A 21,204-nucleotide genomic window follows, 5' to 3' on the forward strand; every position below is an offset into this window, starting at 1 on the left:
TCACTTAATCTCTGCATGCTTTAGAACTAGCTTACTTAGGCTGTTCTTATTGAAGAAATTATTCAGTACGCATACCTTGTCACTGGGCAAAGAATTGCACAACACAAGATTTTTGCGCACACTGGTCATTACAAATTAGAGGGAGCATTGCTTGTGTCACCATCGTGTTGGCAGGGAGCTGTCACCTACAGGGAATGCAAATCCTCACTAGTGGATTAGAGCGGCTCGGCCTGCAAAATCAATCAGAAGAACTCACCTCAGTCCTTCAGCTGACGGCACAGCAGTCTGCAGCCTCTGATCAGTGAGGACGCAGAAAGCGGACTCGTCTCCCAGACTGAACACTTAAAAGCAGCCTGATTGTATTTGCTGCTGGGGGAATTCCTTGGTCTTTCTACCTTTGAATGCATTTTCCAAGAATCTAATCAACAGAAGCTCCTGGCACAGGTTGAGACCAGAAGCTCAGTGTCAGCCTCCTCTCTGAATCACAATTTCCTGTCTTCCTCCCACATGAGATATTTCAGCATAGGAACCTAGTCTGACACTTTAGTGCAGGTCTGGAGGGGTGCAATGCAATGGCAGACGCCTGGATGAGCTGTTAAACTACTCCTTACCCGTGTGTACAATGTCCTTGAAGGGATGTTTGGGGGGGGGGGGGCGTTGTTATCCCTGATATTTCTACCTCAATCTACATTTTAAAAACAGATTATCATGTCATAATGATGTCATGGTTTTTTTGTGGGAGCTTTCTTCTATCACAACAGTGACTCCTTAAGTACTTAATGGGTTGTAGACTGGGGCATCAGTAAATTAAAATATATCTTCCTGTTCACAGTGACAACAGTAAAACGGCAGAAGAGTTCACCTCCCAGCTCTCTTCCCAATGTCTGACTTACAGCATTTTCACAGTCGGGCCATTTGGTCTCATAAGACTGATGATGTTTTTACCCCATTCAGACCTGTTCCTTGTCAACCGACCACATTTGAGCCCTCCAGAATATTTCTATCATGACCTTGTCTCTCGTGCTAATTTCTAAATTCCTTCTGAATGCATCCGGGCTTTCTGCCTCGTCGTCTGCAATGTCTGGAAGTTCTGTGCTCGAACCGTTCACTTTGTAAACAAAACCCTTCTGACTTCCCCGTCTTGTATTTTTGACCCTGTAAGTGGATTCTCATGCAAAACGGGACTTCTGCCTTGGGATTGAATTGTATGGCACTGCTTTCTCTCAGCTCTATGCAATCTAAAATCGATTTTATCTGGAGCACATCACCTGAGTGAACGTCCCAGGAAAAATAATGTCAGTCACAAAATAGGATCAGGCAATTCCAGTCACAATCTCGCATTAATATATCCAATGTTTTCCCAGTGTTAGATCTGCATCTAATGATGTCAGTCACCATGGAGCAAATATTCCCACCCCTTCTGACACAAACTGCAGCTGAAGCACCTATTGTTTAACAGACACGGGATATCAAGGACCATAACACACAGTGTTTTCCACTTTGCCATGATTTTACTCCGACATGGAAAAACACAGTCTGCTGAAGCAACTCTGCAGCATTATTTTTGGCTCATAGCAGATGATTAATAACAAGTTAATCTGAAATTACCATTCTTACTACTTGAGACATCAAAGTTTTCTAACAATGCTAAAGACCTTTGGAAGCACTTGAATGTTACTTATGTATTAAGAATTATCTTAAGAACAAGTAACATGCAATAAAACCTTAAGATATTGGCTTTTCTAATTACATACCTTGGAGTGTTACCACAGTTTAGGGAGTTAAGGAGATAAGATATCACTGCATTTAAAGAAAAGTAATTTCTAATGCACTTACTAAGAAAAATGGAAACTACATTATGTGTATTGGACAAGGCGGCATTGAAGTAGGTCTCACAAATTTCATGCCAAATGTTTGAAGTTCTTTTTGTTGTTATATCAAGGTAGCTCCCACATGCGCAAATTGTTCACTTCTGATAGAGAAATATTAGTGATAAGCTTGCTGCCAAAAGAGCGTGATTGCTCAGTGGGTAAGTTCACAAACGCTATTGGTTTACTGAAGTTTGTGGTAACTTTTTAAGCTGCATTGTCACCGTTGTCATGTCATAGTTGTCTCAGTGTGGAGCTAGAAACCAGCACTGGAAGGAAGATGTTTTCACCTGGTGCATGGGTAATAAAGCCATAGCAGAATTGAAAACCATTGAGTAAATCTTTATTTTATTATTTTTCCTCTCTCTAGTGTTCAATGGCCTCCTGTATAACAGCATTCCATGTCACTTGTGCATTTGATCACAATTTGGAAATGAGGACTATTCTAGCAGAGAATGATGAAGTCAAGTTTAAGTCCTACTGCCTGGAGCACAGCAGTACTCCCACCACCTGCTCTAACAAACGGGACGAGACCCGGCAGTTCACTGCGGCCACCGATGGGATAGCTGAGGTGAATCAGAGTGAGCAGGACTTGGAGAAGGCAAGCCTTAGGAAACAGAAGCTGCAACAGCTAGAGGAAGAGTTCTATGAACTGGTGAAGCCCGCAGATGTGGCTCAGGAGCTTCAGATGTCTGATGTCTTGGTGGATTTCTTCTACCAGTACTGGAGGCTCAAGAGGAAGTCAAACTTCAACAAACCTCTCCTGGCTCCAAAAACTGACGAAGTGGACAATCTCGCCCAGCAGGAGCAGGACATCTTATACAGAAGGCTGCGGCTTTTCACCCACCTTCGCCAAGATTTGGAGAGGGTGAGTTTGAAATTTAAAGTTAATTGCATCAAATACAGACTTTTATTAACAACCATCATATTAACCCGTCAGTTAAAAACATTCGTCCTGATTACGGCTCTCAGCCCAGAAAGTTGACTGGTTATTGCTCTCCATTGATGCTGCCTGACATCTTGAGTTCCTCCAGCATTGTGTGTGTACACATGATTGAAAAGCAAGACACTGCATATACGGTCAATCTGAAATAAAAATGTAGGGTATACTCAGCATTCAGACAGAGTTAACTTTTTGGGTTGAATAATTTCCTTCTTTACAACTAGGAAGAATAGATGATAAACTAGGTTAAATTGTAGAGAGATAGTAGGAGTTGAGGCTGTGTTCTAGAGAAAGTAGCTCTCCTTGGCGATGCCGTCTTCTCACCATATCTATCATGGTTTTATTAGCTGGGCAATTGCTCCATAATAATTCATCGCTTCACCAGTAATGTGTATTCACTGGAATGAGGAGTGACCTAATGGAAACCTATTGAATGGTAAAAGGTCTTGATAGAGTGGATATGGGAGAGCCTGAGACCAGAGTACACAGCCTCAGAGCAGAGTCCTTATAAAACAGAGATGAAGAAAAATTTATTTAGCCAGAGAGTGGTGTATCTGTGGAAATCTTTGCCACACGCAGCTGTGGAGGTCGAGTCTTTATGTATATTTAAGGCAGAGATTGATTGAATCTTGATTGGTCTGGATATGAAGGGATACCGGGAGAAGGCAGAAAATTGGGGCTGAGAGGAAGAATGGGCCAGCCACGATGAAATGGCAGAGCAGTCTTGATGGGCCAAATGGCCTAATTCTGCTCCTATATCTTATGGTCTTCACAAATGCAAATGCCTTGGAAATTCTGGTTTACACATTTAAAAGGAAAAGACAGTGTTACTTCTGTCAAAGTTACTTCCAACAGAAAAGTTGAAAATACTTAGCAGGTCAGCCTGCATCAGGGGGAGGAGAAACAGAGTTAATGTTTCAAACCAAAGACCCTTTGTCAGAAATGTTGTGACGATGAGTTCTCATGAAGGCGCTTCAACTTGAAGCGTTAACTGTGCTGCTTATAGACGCAGTCTGCTGAGCTCCGCCAGCATTTTCTCTTTCTGTTTTTCTTCTAGAATTGCAGCATCTGCAGTTTCATTGGTATTCACTGAAGAGTTATTTGCATCTGGCTGGTGAAGACAGATTGCTATGCAGCATGTATCAGAGCAAGATTCAGTGAGTTAGGTGCCTTTGATTCTGTAATCTCAGGGCTGGAGAGCCCACTGGCTGTGTGGGAGGTCAGTGTTCAATAATGAACGGACAGCACTACCCCACATAACAAGAGATGCTGTGGCCCAATAACTCTTTAGTTCCACGACACTATACTTGCAGATCATTTTTATTAGCAAAGTACTTAGGTTAGTTTATGGTGACATAGGCATGCTTTGATAATAAATTTATTTTGAACTTTGAAGCTTTCTGTAACACTCCAACATATTCCTTTCAGTTTCTTGCTATATTTTTTCCAATTTATTCCCATTTCAGAATGTTGGCACCCCCAATTACCATGGTGCCTGTTCCTTGAATTTGCTTTCTCTTTTGCTTTGGGAGAATTGGATTAGTACAGTAGTGGTCGAGCTACCCTTCGCCTCAAAGGTAGAGATACTGGATGAGCAAATGATAACTGGTTACCATAGTTAGAAAAAACATTGGGCTGAGGTTACAGACAGATCTTAACAGATAGCAGAGCAGCTTAAGGAGTGGAGTGGCTACAGCTGCTCCTAATTCATATGTTGATGGTTTTGCAAGTAACTTCTAAATTCCTGACATTGAACTATCTGGGTTCTCACTATTCAAAGACACCCACAAAGTATGGAGAGCAGTCAGCCATTCAGTCTAAGAAAGCCGAAGGCTTAAAGTATGCTGGAGTGACAGTGGGAAAATTATAATTATTACCAGAGTCCCTGGCCAGTGATTGTAAAATTCCAGTTTAAAAGCTCATGACTGCCAAAGGACGTGGTTGCAGTATCCCAGAGTGGAGGAGGCTGTGAACCTTCAAGGTCAAGGCTTCTTGAAGTACAGGGTTCCCAGTACCTGCAAATACAAATGGCATTCTTGGTCTCTAACAAGAACAAGAAAGTAAAAATGGAAAAGTAGCGTAAATAAATGAGTACGCTTTGGAAGGGGGAAAAGCATTTAATGAAGTTGAATTGGTGAGTAAGTTCCCTTATCTTTTAGGAGATTTACTTCCCATTACTCTTCAGTCTCCCCTTTCTCATCCCATCCTGATGTCGTCCCACTCAATCCCAATTGTGGTTCTTTATAACTTCATTGTTGTGACCAGCTATTTGGAACAGGCGTTTGGTGGATCGTCAGGGAAGGGATGTGTTCAGGAGCTAAGGAATTGGCTTAAATGGTGTAAAGCATTTCCTGGATTCTGTGATCTCTGCTGGACTCTTTGACCACGTACTCACCCAGACTCACTACCACAGCTACGTCTCCTTCCTGGGAACTTGCTTTCATTGTTGTCTTGTTCTGCTCCAGCCCTTTCCATCCACTTGGCTTCACCTCTCACTTTCTAGCTGTCCTCCTTCCCTCCCTCCCTCCACCTCTTTATTCCCCACCGCCAGTTCCCCTCCACCACCATTCTCCTCCGTCTGGCAGAACTGGTCCTCCCTCTCAATATTTCTCCTTTGGCACCTCCTATTTCCTTCAAACAAAAGGCAAAGCCATGGGCGCTTGCTCGGGTCCCAGCTATCCCTGCATTTTTGTCGGCTATGTGGAACAGTGTATGTTCCGAGCTTGCCCTGGTATCACTCCCTAGCTGTACCTACGTTACATCGACGACTGCATTGGCGCTGCTTCCTGCATCCATGCCGAGCTCGTGAACTTCATCAACTTTGCCTCCAACTTCCACTCTGCCCTCAAATTTACCTGGACCATTCCTGATACCTCCCTCCCCTTTCTCGATCTCTCTGTCTCTGTTTATGGTTTATCCACTAATATCTTCTATAAACCCTCTGATTCTCAGTTACCTGGACTAAATCTCTTCCCACCCTGTCACTTGTAAAAATGCCATCCCCTTCTCCCAGTTCCTCCGTCTTGGCCACATCTGCTCTCAGGATGAGGCTTTTCATTCCAGAGCTAATGAGGTGTTCTCCTTCGTGCACCATCAATGCTGCCCTTATCTGCTTATCTTCCATTTCACTCACAGCTGCCCTCACCCCATCCTCCTACCTCTTTTCCTCATCTGCCACCCCACCTGCCTCCGCATCCAGCACATAATTTCCCATAACTTCTGCCATAAGAACAGGATCCCAGCACCAAGCACATCTTTCCCTCCCTCAATTTCCTCAAGGTTTGCTCCCTACACGACTCCACTGTCTGTTTATCCCTCCCCACTGATCTCCCTCCTGGTACTTATCCTTGCAAGTGGAACAAGTGCCACACCTGCCCCTACTCCCCTTCCCTCACCACCATTCAGAGCCCCAAACAGTCCTTCCGGGTGAGGTGACACTTCACCCTGTATGTTGGGGTCATCTACTATAATCAGTGCTTCCGGTGTGGCCCCCTATATATCAGTGTGACCCGACGTAGATTGGGAGACCGAACACTTATGCTTCCTCCGCCAAACAAAGCGGGATCTCTGGGCAGCCATCCATTTCAATTCTACTTTCCATACCTATTCCAGCATGTCAGTCCATGGCCTCCTCTACTGTTGTGATGAGGCCACACTCGGGTTGGAGGAGCAACACCTTATATTCCATCTGGGTAGCCTCCAACCTGATGGCATTAACATCAATTTCTTGAACATCCGTTAATTGCCCCCCCCCTTCACCATTCTCATTCCCATTTTCCTCTCTAACCTTATCTCTTTACCTGCTTATCACCTCCCTCTGGTGCTCCTCCCCCTTCCCTTTCTTCCATGGCCTTCGGTCTTCTCCTATCAGATTCCCTCTTCTCCAGCCCTTTATCTCTTTCACCAATCCACTTCCCAGCTCTTCATCTCACTCCTCCCTCTTATGCGGTCTCACCTATCACCTACCACCTTGTATTTCTTCCTCTCCTCCCCCCACCTTTTTAGTCTGACTTCTAATCTCTTTTATCCAGACCTGATGAAGGGTCTCGGCCTGAAACGTCGACTGTTTACTATTTTCCATAGATGCTGCCTGGCCTGCTGCGTGTGGCTTTGGATTTCCAGCATCTGCGGACTTTCTTGTGTTTATTCAAAGTTCATTCTATTGGAAATCTGGAACGTGAATTTGTGAGCTGCTTTGTAGAACTTACTTGCAGTGGGAACACGTTATAAAATCACAATGAATATAGAGGTATACGTGGGTTATCATCATGTCATAGTTCACTATCTAATGCCACATAATTATATACGTTGTCATTGTCCTCTGACTGAAATGAGATCAAACAGACAAACACCTTTTTTAATAACATTACATATGCTTCTAAAGATCAGCCAAAGGAAGTGATGCCTCATTACAGTTAATTGCTAACTCTGTAATGAAAAGCAAATGTCCTTATTTTTTGATGTCATTTACACAACAGTTATTTGGAAATTATTGAGTCAGAGAAAAAACAAATCAGTGAACACTTCAGGAGGGCTGGCATTGAATGTACTTGTGTTTCTGAACGAGGTGGGAGAGAAGTGGAAACAGTCAATGCCCTGGATACCAAGTAACGGCATAATATGACATGAAGGAGTCATTAGCTTTGCCACGCACATTGTGCAGATGACTGTTGTTGCATCACTGTCGTTGGAAGCACAGAATTTTGGTGCCTAATAAAATAATACTTGACCTTTTGAAATGGAAATCAGCATGATGGTAGTGCCTTATGGCTTGGAAGTTAAGAATGCCCAATTTGGGCATCCAGGAGAGTGTAAGCAGTCCACTTTATGTGCGGTTCTGCTTTTGAAGGCCAGTTATGTGGATATGGGATGGAACACATCTGAATTCTAGGCCTTTGTTCTGCACTTGAAGGCCAGCGATGTGGACATGGGACGGAGGATATCTGAAGTCTAGGACTCTGTTCCACTTTTGAAGGCCAGTGATGGGACGGAGGACACCTGAAGTCTAGGCCTCTGTTCCACTTTTGAAGGCCAGTGATGTGGATGTGGGTCGGAGGTCATCTGAAGTCTAGGCCTCTGTTCCACTTTTGAAGGCCAGTGATGTGGATGTGGGTCGGAGGACATCTGAAGTCTAGGACTCTGTTCCACTTTTGAAGGCCAGTGATGGGACGGAGGACATCTGAATTCTAGGCCTCTGTTCCACTTTTGAAGGCCAGTGATGGGACAGAGGACATCTGAAGTCTAGGCCTCTGTTCCACTTTTGAAGGCCAGTGATGTGGATGTGGGACAGAGGATATCTGAAGTCTAGGCCTCTGTTCCACTTTTGAAGGCCAGCGATGTGGACATGGGACAGGGGACATCTGAATTCTAGGCCTCTGTTCCACTTTTGAAGGCCAGCGATGTGGATGTGGGTCGGAGGACATCTGAAGTCTAGGCCTCTGTTCCATTTTTGAAGGCCAGCGATGTGGACATGGGACAGGGGACATCTGAATTCTAGGCCTCTGTTCCATTTTTGAAGGCCAGCGATGTGGACATGGGACAGGGGACATCTGAATTCTAGGCCTCTGTTCTGCACTTGAAGGCCAGCGATGTGGATTTGGGACAGAGAAGATCCTGAGTCCGGACTCCCACTCTGCACTCCAAGTCCAGCAATGTTGGTGGGTGATTGTGGATGTTGGACTGTGCCAGCTGGGGCCTGAGATCAAATGTCGGTACAAGAGGAGGAACAAGAGTCTTCGCGCCCATCGCCTGGATTTCAGCATCCTGTCATCAGCTAGGCCGGGTTTTGAAACTGACGATCGAAATCCAAAGGTCAGTCGGAAGGCTGGAAGTGAAGCTTGGAGACTTTAGGTCTGGCCGGCAGCCTGTCCAGGAGTTGAAGGACTGTCAGTGTATGTGGGTGGGGGGGAGGAAATGGAGGAAGGTTATACACAGTAGTAACGTTCTCGTTTGGAAATTCATTTTGTTTAATAAGATGACTACATACTCAATTAGCTTTGTACATTGTCATTCAGTAAGAAGAGGATGCATTAGTGCCTGGTGTCACGGAACGCAGGAGTAGATGTCCACTCTGGCAACTTCACAGTAATGATAGGCAAATGAAAGTCCAGTCTCCTGGGAAGGGGGAGGTGGGATTGAGAACTGAACATCAGTCACTGAAAATGTGCATTGTTCCTCAAGTACCCAGCTTGAGGGCACCTTTACATTTGCTGTTAGCAAGCTCAGAAAATCTGACACCATAGAATCCAGGCAAAAGTATTGCTTCTGCATTTGATTAGTTAGCATTCAGTTGAAACCCAAAGAGAGAATGGTATCATGGTATGACATTCTGTCATCCTGACTGGGTCAATATTTGATACTAAGCTAGGCTGATAAAGGGAAAGCCTCCGTCACCGAGAGTGCTTATTCTTTCTGAAGTGAAATGTTCAATCTGAAGGCCACTCAAAAGATGTGCCCAGTAGTCCAACATCAAGTGGACATCTGGTAAAATACGTCACAGCAATTAGAATTTTTATGCACTTTCATAACAAAATCATCATCCTCTTTAAGAGGGCATGTATATTTTCACTACGCATACACTCAGTGGCCACTTTATATATACCTGTTCACATGCTTGTTAATGCAAATATCCAATTGTGTGGCAGCAACTCAATGCACAAAAGCATGCAGACGTGGTCAAGAGGTTCAGCTGTTGTTCAAACCAAACATCAGAATGGGGAAGAAATGTGATCTAAATGACTTTGACCGTGGAATGATTGTGATCCACAGAAGCTGCTGATCTCCTGGGATTGTCACGCAAAACAGTCTCTGGAGTTTACAGAGAATGGTGCGAGAGACAGTCAGCATCCAGTGAGCGGCAGTTCTGTGGACGTAAGCACCTCGTTAATGAGAGGTCGGAGGAGAATGGCCAGACTGGTTCAAGCTGACAGGAAAGTGACAGTAACTGAACCAACCAAGCTTCAGAAGAGCATCTCTGAACACATAACACCTTGTGGATGGGCTGCAGCCGCAGAAGTCCGTGAACATACACTCAGTAACCTAATAAAATGCAACTGCAGGTCAGAACAAATTAGGTAGGACGTTGTTCCCATGCAGAACATGGTAAGGCGGTAAGGCAGAAAGGCAGAGAGAGAGATTATGTTGTTCTGTTACAGCTACAACTCTTCAGCCCACACCTGCTGTTGACAAGACTTGACTAGGAGTGCAGCCTCACTCGATAGGTCCTTTATAATGCTGAGGAAATCTTACCTTGCTCTTGAGACAGAACTTAAATGACTTTTATTCAATATCCAAGCTAAGTTAAGTTTAATCTGAATGTTTGATGCCTCCAATTAGAAATTGTTCCATTTCCCATGACTCGCGTTGTGTATATTAATGAATCGCAGCTTTGGGATATGTAACACATTCTCAAATGCTTCAGAAGTTATTATCAGACGCCAGTGAATTTGGTAGCTCAGGTTAACAAATCAAATGAGAGGCACTAAACCTTTGGTGAATTCATGGTAATCAGGATCAACAGTATATAGAGCAGAGAACCAGTACAAGGAACAAGCTTTTCAGCCTAGAATCTTCTGCTGAACCAATTAAACTAGTAATCAATGGCTAACTAAACTAATCTCTTCTGCCTACACCAGGTCCATATCCCTCTATTTTCCTCACATTCATCTGCCTGTCTAAATGTCTCTTAAAAGTCCCTGATATTTCTACCTCTACCACCACCCCGGACAGCGTATTCCAGGCACTCACCACTCTCTATGTAAAAACTCCTGCACTTCACATCTCCTTTGAAATTACCCCCTCTCACCTTAAATGCATGCCCTCTGGTATTGAACATTTCAGCCAGAGGAAAAACAATACTCTCTGTCTATGCCTCTCATAATCTTATAAACCTCTGTCTGATCTCTCCTCAGTCTCCGCCGCTCCAGAGAAAACAGCACAAGTTTGTCCAGCCTCTCGTGATAGCACACGCCCTCTAAACCAGGCGGCATCCTGGTCAACCTCTTCTGCTCCCTCTCCAAAGCCTCAGCATCTTTTCTATAATGGGGTGACCAGAACTGTATGCAGTACTCCAGATGTGGCCTAACTAGAGTTTTATAAAGCTGCAACATGACTTCCTGACTAGTGAACTCAATGCCTGGACTAATAAAGGCAAGCAGTCTTAACCACCCTATCAACCTGTATAGCTACTTTCAGGGACTTATGAACTTGGACCCCCTTACCCCATGATCCCACTGTTCATCAACACTGTTAAGGTCTTGCCCTAACTCTGTATTATATCTTTGCATTTGACCTACCAAGGTGCAGCACTTCACATTAGGCCAGTTAAACTCCATCTGCCATTTCTCTGCCCATGTCTGCAACTGCTCTATATGCCACTGTATTCTTTGCCAGTCTTCTACACTATCCACCACACAACCTATTGTATCATCTGCTAACATAATAACCTACCCATCTACATTTTAATTTAGGTAATTTATATACATTACAAACAGCAGAGGTCCTAGTACAGATCCCAGTGGAACACCACTAATCACAGACCTCCATTTAGATCAAGTCCCTTCAACCACTACCATTGTCTTCTGTCAGCAAGCCAGTTCTGAATCCAGACAGTCAATTCACCATGGACCGCATGTATATTAGTCTTCTGAATGAGCCTCCCATGATGGACCTTGTCAAACAGCTTATGTGAACGTCCATGTGAACAATATCCACAGCTCTACCTTCCATCAATCACCCTCGTCACTTTGTCAAAATGTCTCAATCAAGTTAGTTTGACAAGACTTGCCTGCATAAAGCCATTGCTGATTCTGCCAAATTAGGTCATGGTTTTCCAAATGCTTCCGCGACCTTGCCTGTGTCTAGAGAGGACACAAAGAAATTGGTCAAGGCCCCAGCAATCTCTTGCCTGCCTCTTTCAATAACCTGGGGTATATCCCATCAGGCCCTGGGGACATCCACTTTATTGCTCTTTAAGATGCCCAATATTACTCCTCCTTTATCTCAAAATGCCCCAGCGTATCAATACACTCGCACTGATCTCCCTCTCCTCCACATTTGTCTTGGTAAATACTGATGAAAAGCACACATTAAGGACCTCACCCACATCGTCCTCTTCTAAGCAAATGTTCCCCTCTTTATCCTTGAGTGGTCCTTCTCTCTCCCTAGTTATCCTCTTGCTCTTGATGTATGTATACAACGCCTTGGGATTCCCTTTGATCATACTTACCACAGACCTTTCATGGTCCCTCTTGGCTTTCCTAATTCCCTTCTTGTGTTCTTTATAATCCTCAGAAGCTGTTTGATTCTTGCTTCTTAAGCTTTACATACTCCTTTTGCCTCTTGACTAAATTCATCAACTCCCTCAACATCCAGGATTCTCTTACCTTTGTCCTGTAGTCTGTGCAATTGATCTTCAAACACCCTCCACACGTCTGATGTGGACTTGCCCCACAAATAGGTGCTCTTCATTAACTTTTCCTTGTATCATATTTCTGCCCAGGCTCGCACGTGGGGCCGGGAATAATAGAGACTGCTACCTGCTCTTCACCCTCTTTCCTAACTCCCGATACTCACTGCGCAGGACCTCTTGCCCCTTTTTATCATTGGTATATAAGTGTCATCGTCCACACGTTGTTCAGTTGTAGTTCATCACGCTCTGCCACCAGCCTACTCACATTTACTGATGGTGCATTTCCCCATAAAGAGCAGTTGGAAGCTAATAATGATGTGTGCTATGGATTCTGAACACTTACAAACAGCTTTTTGTCATGGTTAGATCTCATCAACCCATCAATCCATCTCCTTGTACATCACTTTTCATGCTTGTATCAACTTGCTATTCTGAGCTCGCTCGTGGTTTCCATGTGTAGGCAGTTAATAGTCAGTCATATGGAAGCAGATGGAGAGGCTTTCAAATCTGACTGCAGTAATCCCACCACATATAAACTATCTCTTCCAGCCTTTGAATTTGTGTTATTTTCAAAAACTAGTATCTTGCATATCTTTATAGCCCTAATATTGTTAACTGTGCACGAATATTGACCTAACAGTACAGTAATATTGCTACTGCTAGTGAACAGAGTTATCAGGTCTTGCAGTACTCATACGGATGACAGTCAGAATTATCATCTTCGTTTTTACTCATGAATCTTATCACAATTCATCATCTTTGGTAACAGTCACATCACAAAGCCACCAAGATCAGTTTTGCCTTGGCATGGCTAACCATCAGAGATTTCATTACAAACAAACATTTTAAATCATTGCAGTTCCTTAATTATGCCATTACTGAACTATTATTAATTATTATGATGCTGCAAGATTTTTTTAATTACACATTGCTTATTTATAGTTACTACTATAATGTGACATCATTATTAAACAGCTGGATGCTTTTAGAGCTGTATATTGATATTGAGTGCCTCTCACACTAAATTTCAGATCGTCGCTGGAGAGGAAGTTACTTTTTTTCTCCCTTCATCCATGTTTCTGTCTCTCAGCTTCACCAGTCCTGGTTGTCTACTTCCAGGTCCCTGTTTGTATCTGTCCACAAGCTGGAACCAAAAACAAAAGTAGTAGTATCTCTTCTGGACCTCACACTGTCCTTCATAGTTAAAAGTCATCAAAGATCAGCCACTTCTCTGTGGATAAAGACAGAAAATGCAGAACATATTCAGGTTAGGAAGCATCTATTGAAAAAGGAAGAGAGTTCACACTTCAGGTCAGCTCTCCTTCTCCTATTTTTCTGACCAACCTTCTAAGAGATGGCCAGAGAAACCTTTTATTTGTCAGCATAACACCATCCCTGAGTGGAAAATACCAGGCCAACCTGAATGTATTGGGGATAATTATTTCTTCTATTTTAGAGATAGAGCACAGTACTTGAGCCAAGGGATGAAATTAGTCAGCTGTTAAAGTGGGGTATTCCTATCTGGAGGTGAGTGTTTTGAAACAAAATTCAAAACCTACCTTTAAAATAGGCCTTAGAACTGATTGTTGGGTTGTACTAATGGAATGGAGTGCGATCATTTCATTAACCAAGTTATCATGGAGTAAAAATCAAATTCCTGGTACAAAGTAATTGGTAATTTGTTTGTGATTTGAGCAAATGGTATAAGATTTCAAGCATCCTTTTCACTTTGGGAGCTTGAAAGTACTTAAGGGTAGTTGTACCATTGGTTAATTGGCATGCCCAAATGAAGAAGTGACATTCCCTTTGGGGTTAAAGCTCGTCTGTAAAATAAATAAATCTCTGCTTGGACTACTAGACAATTGAATTGAATAAAACGATTCTGGAGCAAAAGGTAGACTGCTGGAAGAACTCAAGAGTGTCAGGCAGTATCAGTAGAGGCAAAGAGATGGTCAGCATTTCAGGACAAGACAATGCTTCAGGAGTGTGTTGAGGGAAGATGGTCAGCTTATAACAGTATGAGGAAACAAGGGTTGATGAGTGAATTGTGGAACCAGGTGGAGTTGGGTGAGGGAAGGGAAGAGGGAGGGTAAAGACAGAGGCTGGTAGGGGATAGATAGATGGAACCAGGTAAGGGAAGGATGATGCCACAAGGTGGGGGGTAGGAGTGGAAAGATGAGCCAATAGAGAAGAAACCCAAGTAAATATGTAGGCTGGGTGATGGAAACAGGTGTGAGGGAGGTGTCTGGTTCCTTCTGCCCATTGTCCCTCACCTCATTTGGTTTGATCTATCACCTACCATCCTCTGTCTCACACCTCCCCGTCATTTCTCTATCCTGGCTCTTTCGCTCTACGCTCACAGTCTAGATGCAGATCCTGAACTGAAACCTTGACCGTCCTTTTGCCTCCACAGGTTCAAGTTAAAAACAGGTTCCTGAAAGTAAAGACAACTTCAGTAGAAATAGTTAAAGCATCAGACTTCCAAAACACGTTGCCAAGCTCTGTCATGGAATGTGATTCAGGGACAATTGAAAGCTCCTTTAAAGGAACTTTTAGCCCATGATAGATTAAAGTAGTGGACCAGCATCTAGTAAAGCACCAAGTACTTTGAGTCACTGTGACAGGAGCACAGAAGCAAAGCACAAAGTGCAGAAAGAGTGTGCAGTGGTCCAAACAACTCACAGACCACTTTTGTAATAACCATCTACCCCACTTGTCCCAGAGCCCATCCCACTTAGGATTCAGTAGGCATCCCAGAACCCACAGAACCAAGATGAGAGCAAGCCACTCTCAACCCTACAGAGCTATCTAAGAAGAACAGATTTGTCTTTTTCTACCCTTTTGGCATTAATATAGTGTTGCATTAGGTGTAGATCATTGTTTCCACGTGCTCTTTCTGAGAAAGTTCCACAGTAAATACATCGCATCAATTGTGTTTAAAATTGTGTTTATAGTACACTTCTTGTGTGCTGATTGAACCTTTTAGGAAACAAGATTTTATGAAGGCCTTCTATGTGTTTATTGAGCAAGGTCATTACTTTATATTCTGTCTAACAGAATTTCATGCAACCTTGTCAGTTTGAATTGAATTGACTTTATTTCTTACATCCTTCATAAACACGAGGAGTAAAAATCTTTATGTCTCTGTCTAAATGTGTAATTTATAGTAATCTGTAATAAATAGTATGTACAACAGGACAGTCAGTATAACATAAAAGTACAATTGTATCAGCATAAATTAATCAGTCTGATGGCCTGGTGGAAGAGCGAGGCCTGTTGGTCCTGGCTTTTATGCTGTGGTACCATTTCCCAGATGGTAGCAGCTGGAACAGTTTGTGGTTGGGGTGGCTCAAATCCCCAATGATCCTTCGGGTCCTTTTCACACACCTGTCTTTGTAAATGTCCTGAATAGTGGGAAGTTCACATCTACAGATGTGCTGGGCTGTCCACACCACTCTCCGCAGAGTCCTGCGATTGAGGGAAGTACAGTTCCCATACCAGGCAGTGATGCAGCCAGTCAGGATGCTCTCAATTGTGCCCCTGTAGAAAGTTCTTAGGATTTGGGGGCCTACACCAAACTTTTTCAACCGTCTGAGGTGAACGAGGCACTGCTGTGCCTTTTTCACCACAGAGCCGGTATGTACAGACCATGTGAGATCCTCGGTGATGTGGATGCTGAGAAACTTAAAAGCTGTTCACCCTCTCAACCCCAGATCCATTGATGTCAATAGGAGTTAGCGTGTCTCCATTCCTCCTGTAGTCCACAACCAGCTCCTTTGTTTTTTAATATTGTTCTGTTCTAATATTGAAAGTATGAAGAATGCAAAGAAGTAATATACTATCGGTAATAATTATACTTGTTTGATTCAACAGGTTAGAAATCTTTGCTACATGGTGACACGAAGAGAGAAAATGAAACGATCAGTCTCCAGGCTTCAGGAACAAATATTCCACCATCAAACCAAACTGATAGAAGAAAATCTCCATCGAGGTAGGGCTTTGTTAACTCAAGTGTCATCATTCACTGAAAACTAAAGATACTGTAGATGCTGGAATATGGAATGGAAAGCAATGGCGGAAGAACTCAGCCGGTCAAGCAGCATCTATAGAGGCAAAATGTATAAATCGATGTTTTGGGTTGAGATCCTTTTGCAGGGTCCTGATCTGAAGCATCATCTTACACCTTCTGCCTCCCTGTATGCTGTTTGACCTGCTGAGTTCTCACACCATTCCATTATTTTTCTTGTCCTCATTCTACTTTCATCCCTTTTTCTAAGCCATGTGTGCTGGAGTCATGGAAACAGGCCAGTCATCCCAATTCATCCACTGGACACCTTTCCACGTGAATCCCATCTCCTAGCACTTTGTCCATTGCTCTCTATGCAGAGTACAGGCTTCCCCTGCTGTCCGCAGGTAGAGCGTTTCTATGAAACCGAAATGTCGTAAAGCGAAGAAGCAATATGGGAAAAATTTTTGAGCGTTCCCAGACTCAAAAAAAAATAACCTACCAAATAACACACAAAACCTAAAATAACACAAACATATAGTAAAAGCAGGAATGATATGATAAACACACAGCCTATATAAAGTAGAAATATTATATGTGCGGTGTAGTTTCACTTACCAGAATCAGGAAGACAGCGAGCTAAAACCGATTTGTAGGAAAAAATCGGCACATACATGTATGTGCACACACCTACCCGCGCAAGGCGTCACTGGTCATGGTAGTCTTCCTCGGGGTAAACACACGTTTAAAGCGGGCATTTTCTCTCATAACAGCGGAAATCATCTTTCGATCAGCAAAGACAGATATTAATGTAGGTCTTTCGAAACAGCGAGGTGTCATAAAGTGAATGTTTGAAAAACAGGCGCCACCTGTACTTATCTAGACACTTACGCAATGGTGTCAGTGACCCAGCTTCAACTGCTGTCTTAGGCAGTGCATAGTTATTATGTAAGCAAATAAAGCAACAAATTTGCTCACATAATGACCACACAAATAGCAATAAGGAAAATGCTTAGGAAATATATTTGGTTGAGGAATGATTGCTAGCCAAGACAGTAATGAACCTGAAATCGTGTCTAGACTCCAGAGCTTTCCAATTTCAGTGCAAGAGTCAAGTAAGTACTGGGTCAGGGCTGATACTGAGGACTGATTGCACAGATTCCTGTCACTTCGTAGCAGCACAGTAGTGCGTTGGCGAGTCCTAGCGGTCACCAATTGGGTTTTACATTCCTGCCACTGTCTGTGAGAAATTTGTGCGTTCTCCCCGTGACTGCATGGGTTTCCTCCAGGTTTTGGGTTTCCTCCCACATTCCAAAGATGTGTGGTTAGGGTTGATGAGTTGTGGGCATGCTAAGTTGGCGCCAGAAGAGTTGTAACACTTGTGGGCTGCCCAACACAACCCTCACTGATTTGTTTTGATGCATTCGATGCATTTCTCTGTATGATTTGATGCACAAGTGAGAAATAAAGCTAATGTTTTAACCCCTTTCTGAGCCTTCCTGCAACACAAAATTCATTACTTCTTCGCAATTCTATAATTACATTTAAAACACTCCATAAAGGAATTTTGGTTCTCATATAGAATCATGAAATTTCCTTCAAGATTCTGTGCAAACTGGAGTAAGATCATTGGAATCTAAATGGGTTCTACCTCATTGATAAAGTAATAGGCTATCGGAAAGCTTCAAGTACAACTGGTGAATATTGGAAACAGTTCATCTTTAAGTCCCAACAACCAATAATGTTTGACGACATAGATCAAAGTTGCCCTTAAAGGAACATGTTCAATTTCCTTTTCTAGGATATTAGCCTAGATGAGAAGGAGGTGTAACCATTGATGGTGGAGCGATAATAAAAGTAAACTAAAGGAGAGTGCTGTTGGTTGATTTTCTAAAATCAGACTATTCTCTTCCCTAATTGCCCAGCAGCTGATTAACTCACTCTGTGATGGTGATTGATCTAGATGAAATTGCATTTGGAGACCACTTGGAGTAACTTGCACAGGTGAATGCTGCAGTTGTTCCATGCCTACTGTGTCTCCTAAGTGTGAGTTATTTTGTTTGTCGTTGTGTGAGAGCCAATATTGGCCACAAAGTCTGAGAGAATTCCATACTTTTATTCAGCAAAGTATTCTTGGATATGAAGTCAGTCAGGTTTGGGGATCCAAAATACTGAAATCACTGAAACCTAATGGAGCAGTAAAGAAAATAAATGATGTAATTGGAGCATTGGCCTTTGTCTGAGAGGAGACGACTGGGATACTGCCAAAGCACAGTCAGGATGAGGACAACCGTTTCCATGCTGTGCCCCTATGTGCCCCAATGAAATTTCCAATTTCATTGGAAATTGTGCAGTGGATTTCGGATTTCGGACACAAGTCAATGCTGAAAGGGTTAAACTACAAAGTGAGTTCAAATCCGTGCTCAACGATCCTTCCGATTCGAGCCAGGCACTTCTTGGATGATGTTAGCTTCTTCCCTAGACAGTTGATCTGAAGCTCTTCCAGAAAGCTTTTTTAACAGTGCTTGAACCCATGAATATTACCTTATCATTCATCTTTTGCACTATTTATCTATCTTGTAACTTCGGGTAATTTTTATGTCCTGCACTGCTGCAGCAAAACAACAAATTGCATGACATTTGTCAGTGATAACAAACCTGATTCTGCAAATCAATGAGTCAGACTGCTTCAGAAGAGGGAAATGGATAGTTGATGTTTTGGGCCGTGGTCCTTTGTCTGGGCTGTTTCAAGGCTTTACTTCCAGTTGTCTTTGTCCTTCTACATAAGTATTCTGATCACAGGCTGCCATCTACTCAATTTCCCTGAGATTCATTCAGTTCATTTGCACCTCGAAACTGACCTTCCCACCACTTGTCCAGATCATTAATAAAACTGTTTGCACCTCCAAAATATCTCTAATCAATGACCCTGCCCTGAAACCCTTGTCCATGCTGTTGTCACTCTGAACTTAACTATTAAAATGCAGTCTCGACCCAGCAGCCTCGTTGTGCCTTGAGGATATTCATAACGCGGTTATCCATATTTTAACTGGCATCAAACATGTCCACCTATCTCTTATATTGGATCTAACTTTAATATTTAAATTCTTATTCTTATTTTTCAACTTTACAGAGTCTTACCCCTTCCTGTCTCTGTAAGTTGAAGTTTAATTGTCAATCAACCATGCACAAATGCAGCCAAATGAAACCGTGTTCCTCCAGGGCCAAGTTGCAAAACACAGTACCAGCAATCATAAACAGCACAAGGCACATATAAGGACAATAGCAGTAAACATATAGCCACAAAAATAATCATGTAGCCCGCTTCCCTGGTGTCCTGTAGACTGATGTGGCATGGGATGTTGTTGGCAAGAACAAGCCTACAGCAGTCTGATCATCACACACTAGGGCAGCACTGATGGGGGTCCCAGCCCCCAACCCTGCATGGATGCCCACTGCGCCACACCGACCCCGGCATCTCCTAGCCGTAGCACAATGGCTTGATCCATGCAACAACCGAGGCCTCGCAGCTCCCCGCCACCGTGTAACTTCCATCTCCAAATTCCTCCAACACTTCACCCCTTCAGTTCTGCTCCTGTTCTGTCATTAACATGTATGTTTCCATCTTTTAGGATACACATTAATTATTGATACACATTGATTTCAAGATAAATATTTATCCTCAAGTAGAAGGGTCAAAGTTGCATATCCTTCTCCAAAGCCATGTTTATTTGTAGGAAGATATCCCTCATTCTTTATTCCAAACCAGTTGTAAAAAAAGCCAACATACTATTTTCTTCCTAATTGCTGTTCATATCTACATATCAATTTTGTGGGGTTTTTTTTACAAGGACACCTAAATCTCTTCAAACACCATCTAATATCAAATAATGTGAGGCTCTGTAATCTTTTTTGATCAATTTTTGTCATCCTTGTCTATCTCCTTGAAATCACTCCTTCAGCTCTTCCTTGTCATCTGCTCTAATAGCTCTTTGGTGTTTGGGGATCAGATCTTGTTTGATTATACTTTTGTGATGTTCTTTTGGCATGTTCCAGGAGGCATGGGATCCAGGCAGATTTGACTGCGTGCATTCAGAGTTGACTTGTCCATAGAAGGCAGAGAGTGGTTGTACATGGAGCATATTCTGCCTGGAGGTTGGTGACCAGTGGTGTTCCACGGAGATCTGTTCAGGAGCCCCTGCTTGCAGATGCTGTAAAAGGTTATTGTAGGTTTCAATGGGACATTGACAGAATGTAGAGCTGGGCTGAGAAGAGGCAGTGGGAGTTCAGCCTGGAAAAGTGTGAGGTGATTCACTTTGCAAGGTCGAATCTGAAGGCAGAATACAGGGTTAATGGCAAGGTATTGAGCAGCGTGGAGGAACAGGGGGATCTTGGGGTCCGTTTCCATAGATCCCTCAAAGTTGCTGTGCAAGTTGACAGGGTTGTTAAGAAGGCATATGGTACGTTGGCCCTCATTAGTATTGGATTGGTCCGCAAGGTAATGTTGCAGCTCTATAAAACCCTGATTAGACCACACTTGGAATATTGTGTTCAGTTCTAGTTGCCTCATTATAGGAAGGATGTAGAAGCTTAAGAGAGGTTGCAGAGGAGATTTACCAGGATGCTGCCAGGATTACGGAGCAGGTCTTATGAAGATAGGTTCAGTAGCCTCGGGGTTTTCTCTTTGGAGCGAAGGAAGATGAGAGGTGACTTGATAGAGGTGTACAAGATCATAAAAGGCATATATTGAGTGGATAGCTGGAGACCCAGGGCAGAAATAGCTAATATCAGGGGGCATAATTTTAAGGTGATTGGAGGAAAATAAGGGGCAAGAGAGTGGTGAGTGTGTGGAATGTACTGCCGGGGATGGTGGTAGAGGCAGGTACATTATGGATATTTAAGAAACTTAGATAGGCATATGGATGATAGAAAAATAGAGGGTGGGTTAGAATAATCTTAGAGTAGGTTATAAAGTTAT

The 21,204-nt window shown here is 43.1% G+C and overlaps 1 protein-coding gene across 6 annotated transcripts in view; it reads left to right on the forward strand.

Annotated features, from left to right (window-relative positions):
• The window catches only part of jade2 (jade family PHD finger 2), a 176,115-nt gene that overhangs the window by 124,478 nt on the left and 30,433 nt on the right, over positions 1 to 21,204 (forward strand). For all 6 annotated transcript variants that reach the window (XM_059990642.1, XM_059990643.1, XM_059990641.1 and 3 more), the window contains 2 exons: positions 2,239 to 2,736; positions 16,094 to 16,211. In XM_059990642.1, coding sequence (XP_059846625.1) covers positions 2,239 to 2,736; positions 16,094 to 16,211 — 616 coding nt within the window. The remainder of the gene's footprint in view (positions 1 to 2,238; positions 2,737 to 16,093; positions 16,212 to 21,204) is intronic.

This window comes from Hypanus sabinus, chromosome 15 (genome assembly GCF_030144855.1).
Source record: "Hypanus sabinus isolate sHypSab1 chromosome 15, sHypSab1.hap1, whole genome shotgun sequence".
Classification (NCBI taxonomy): Eukaryota; Metazoa; Chordata; class Chondrichthyes; order Myliobatiformes; family Dasyatidae; genus Hypanus; species Hypanus sabinus.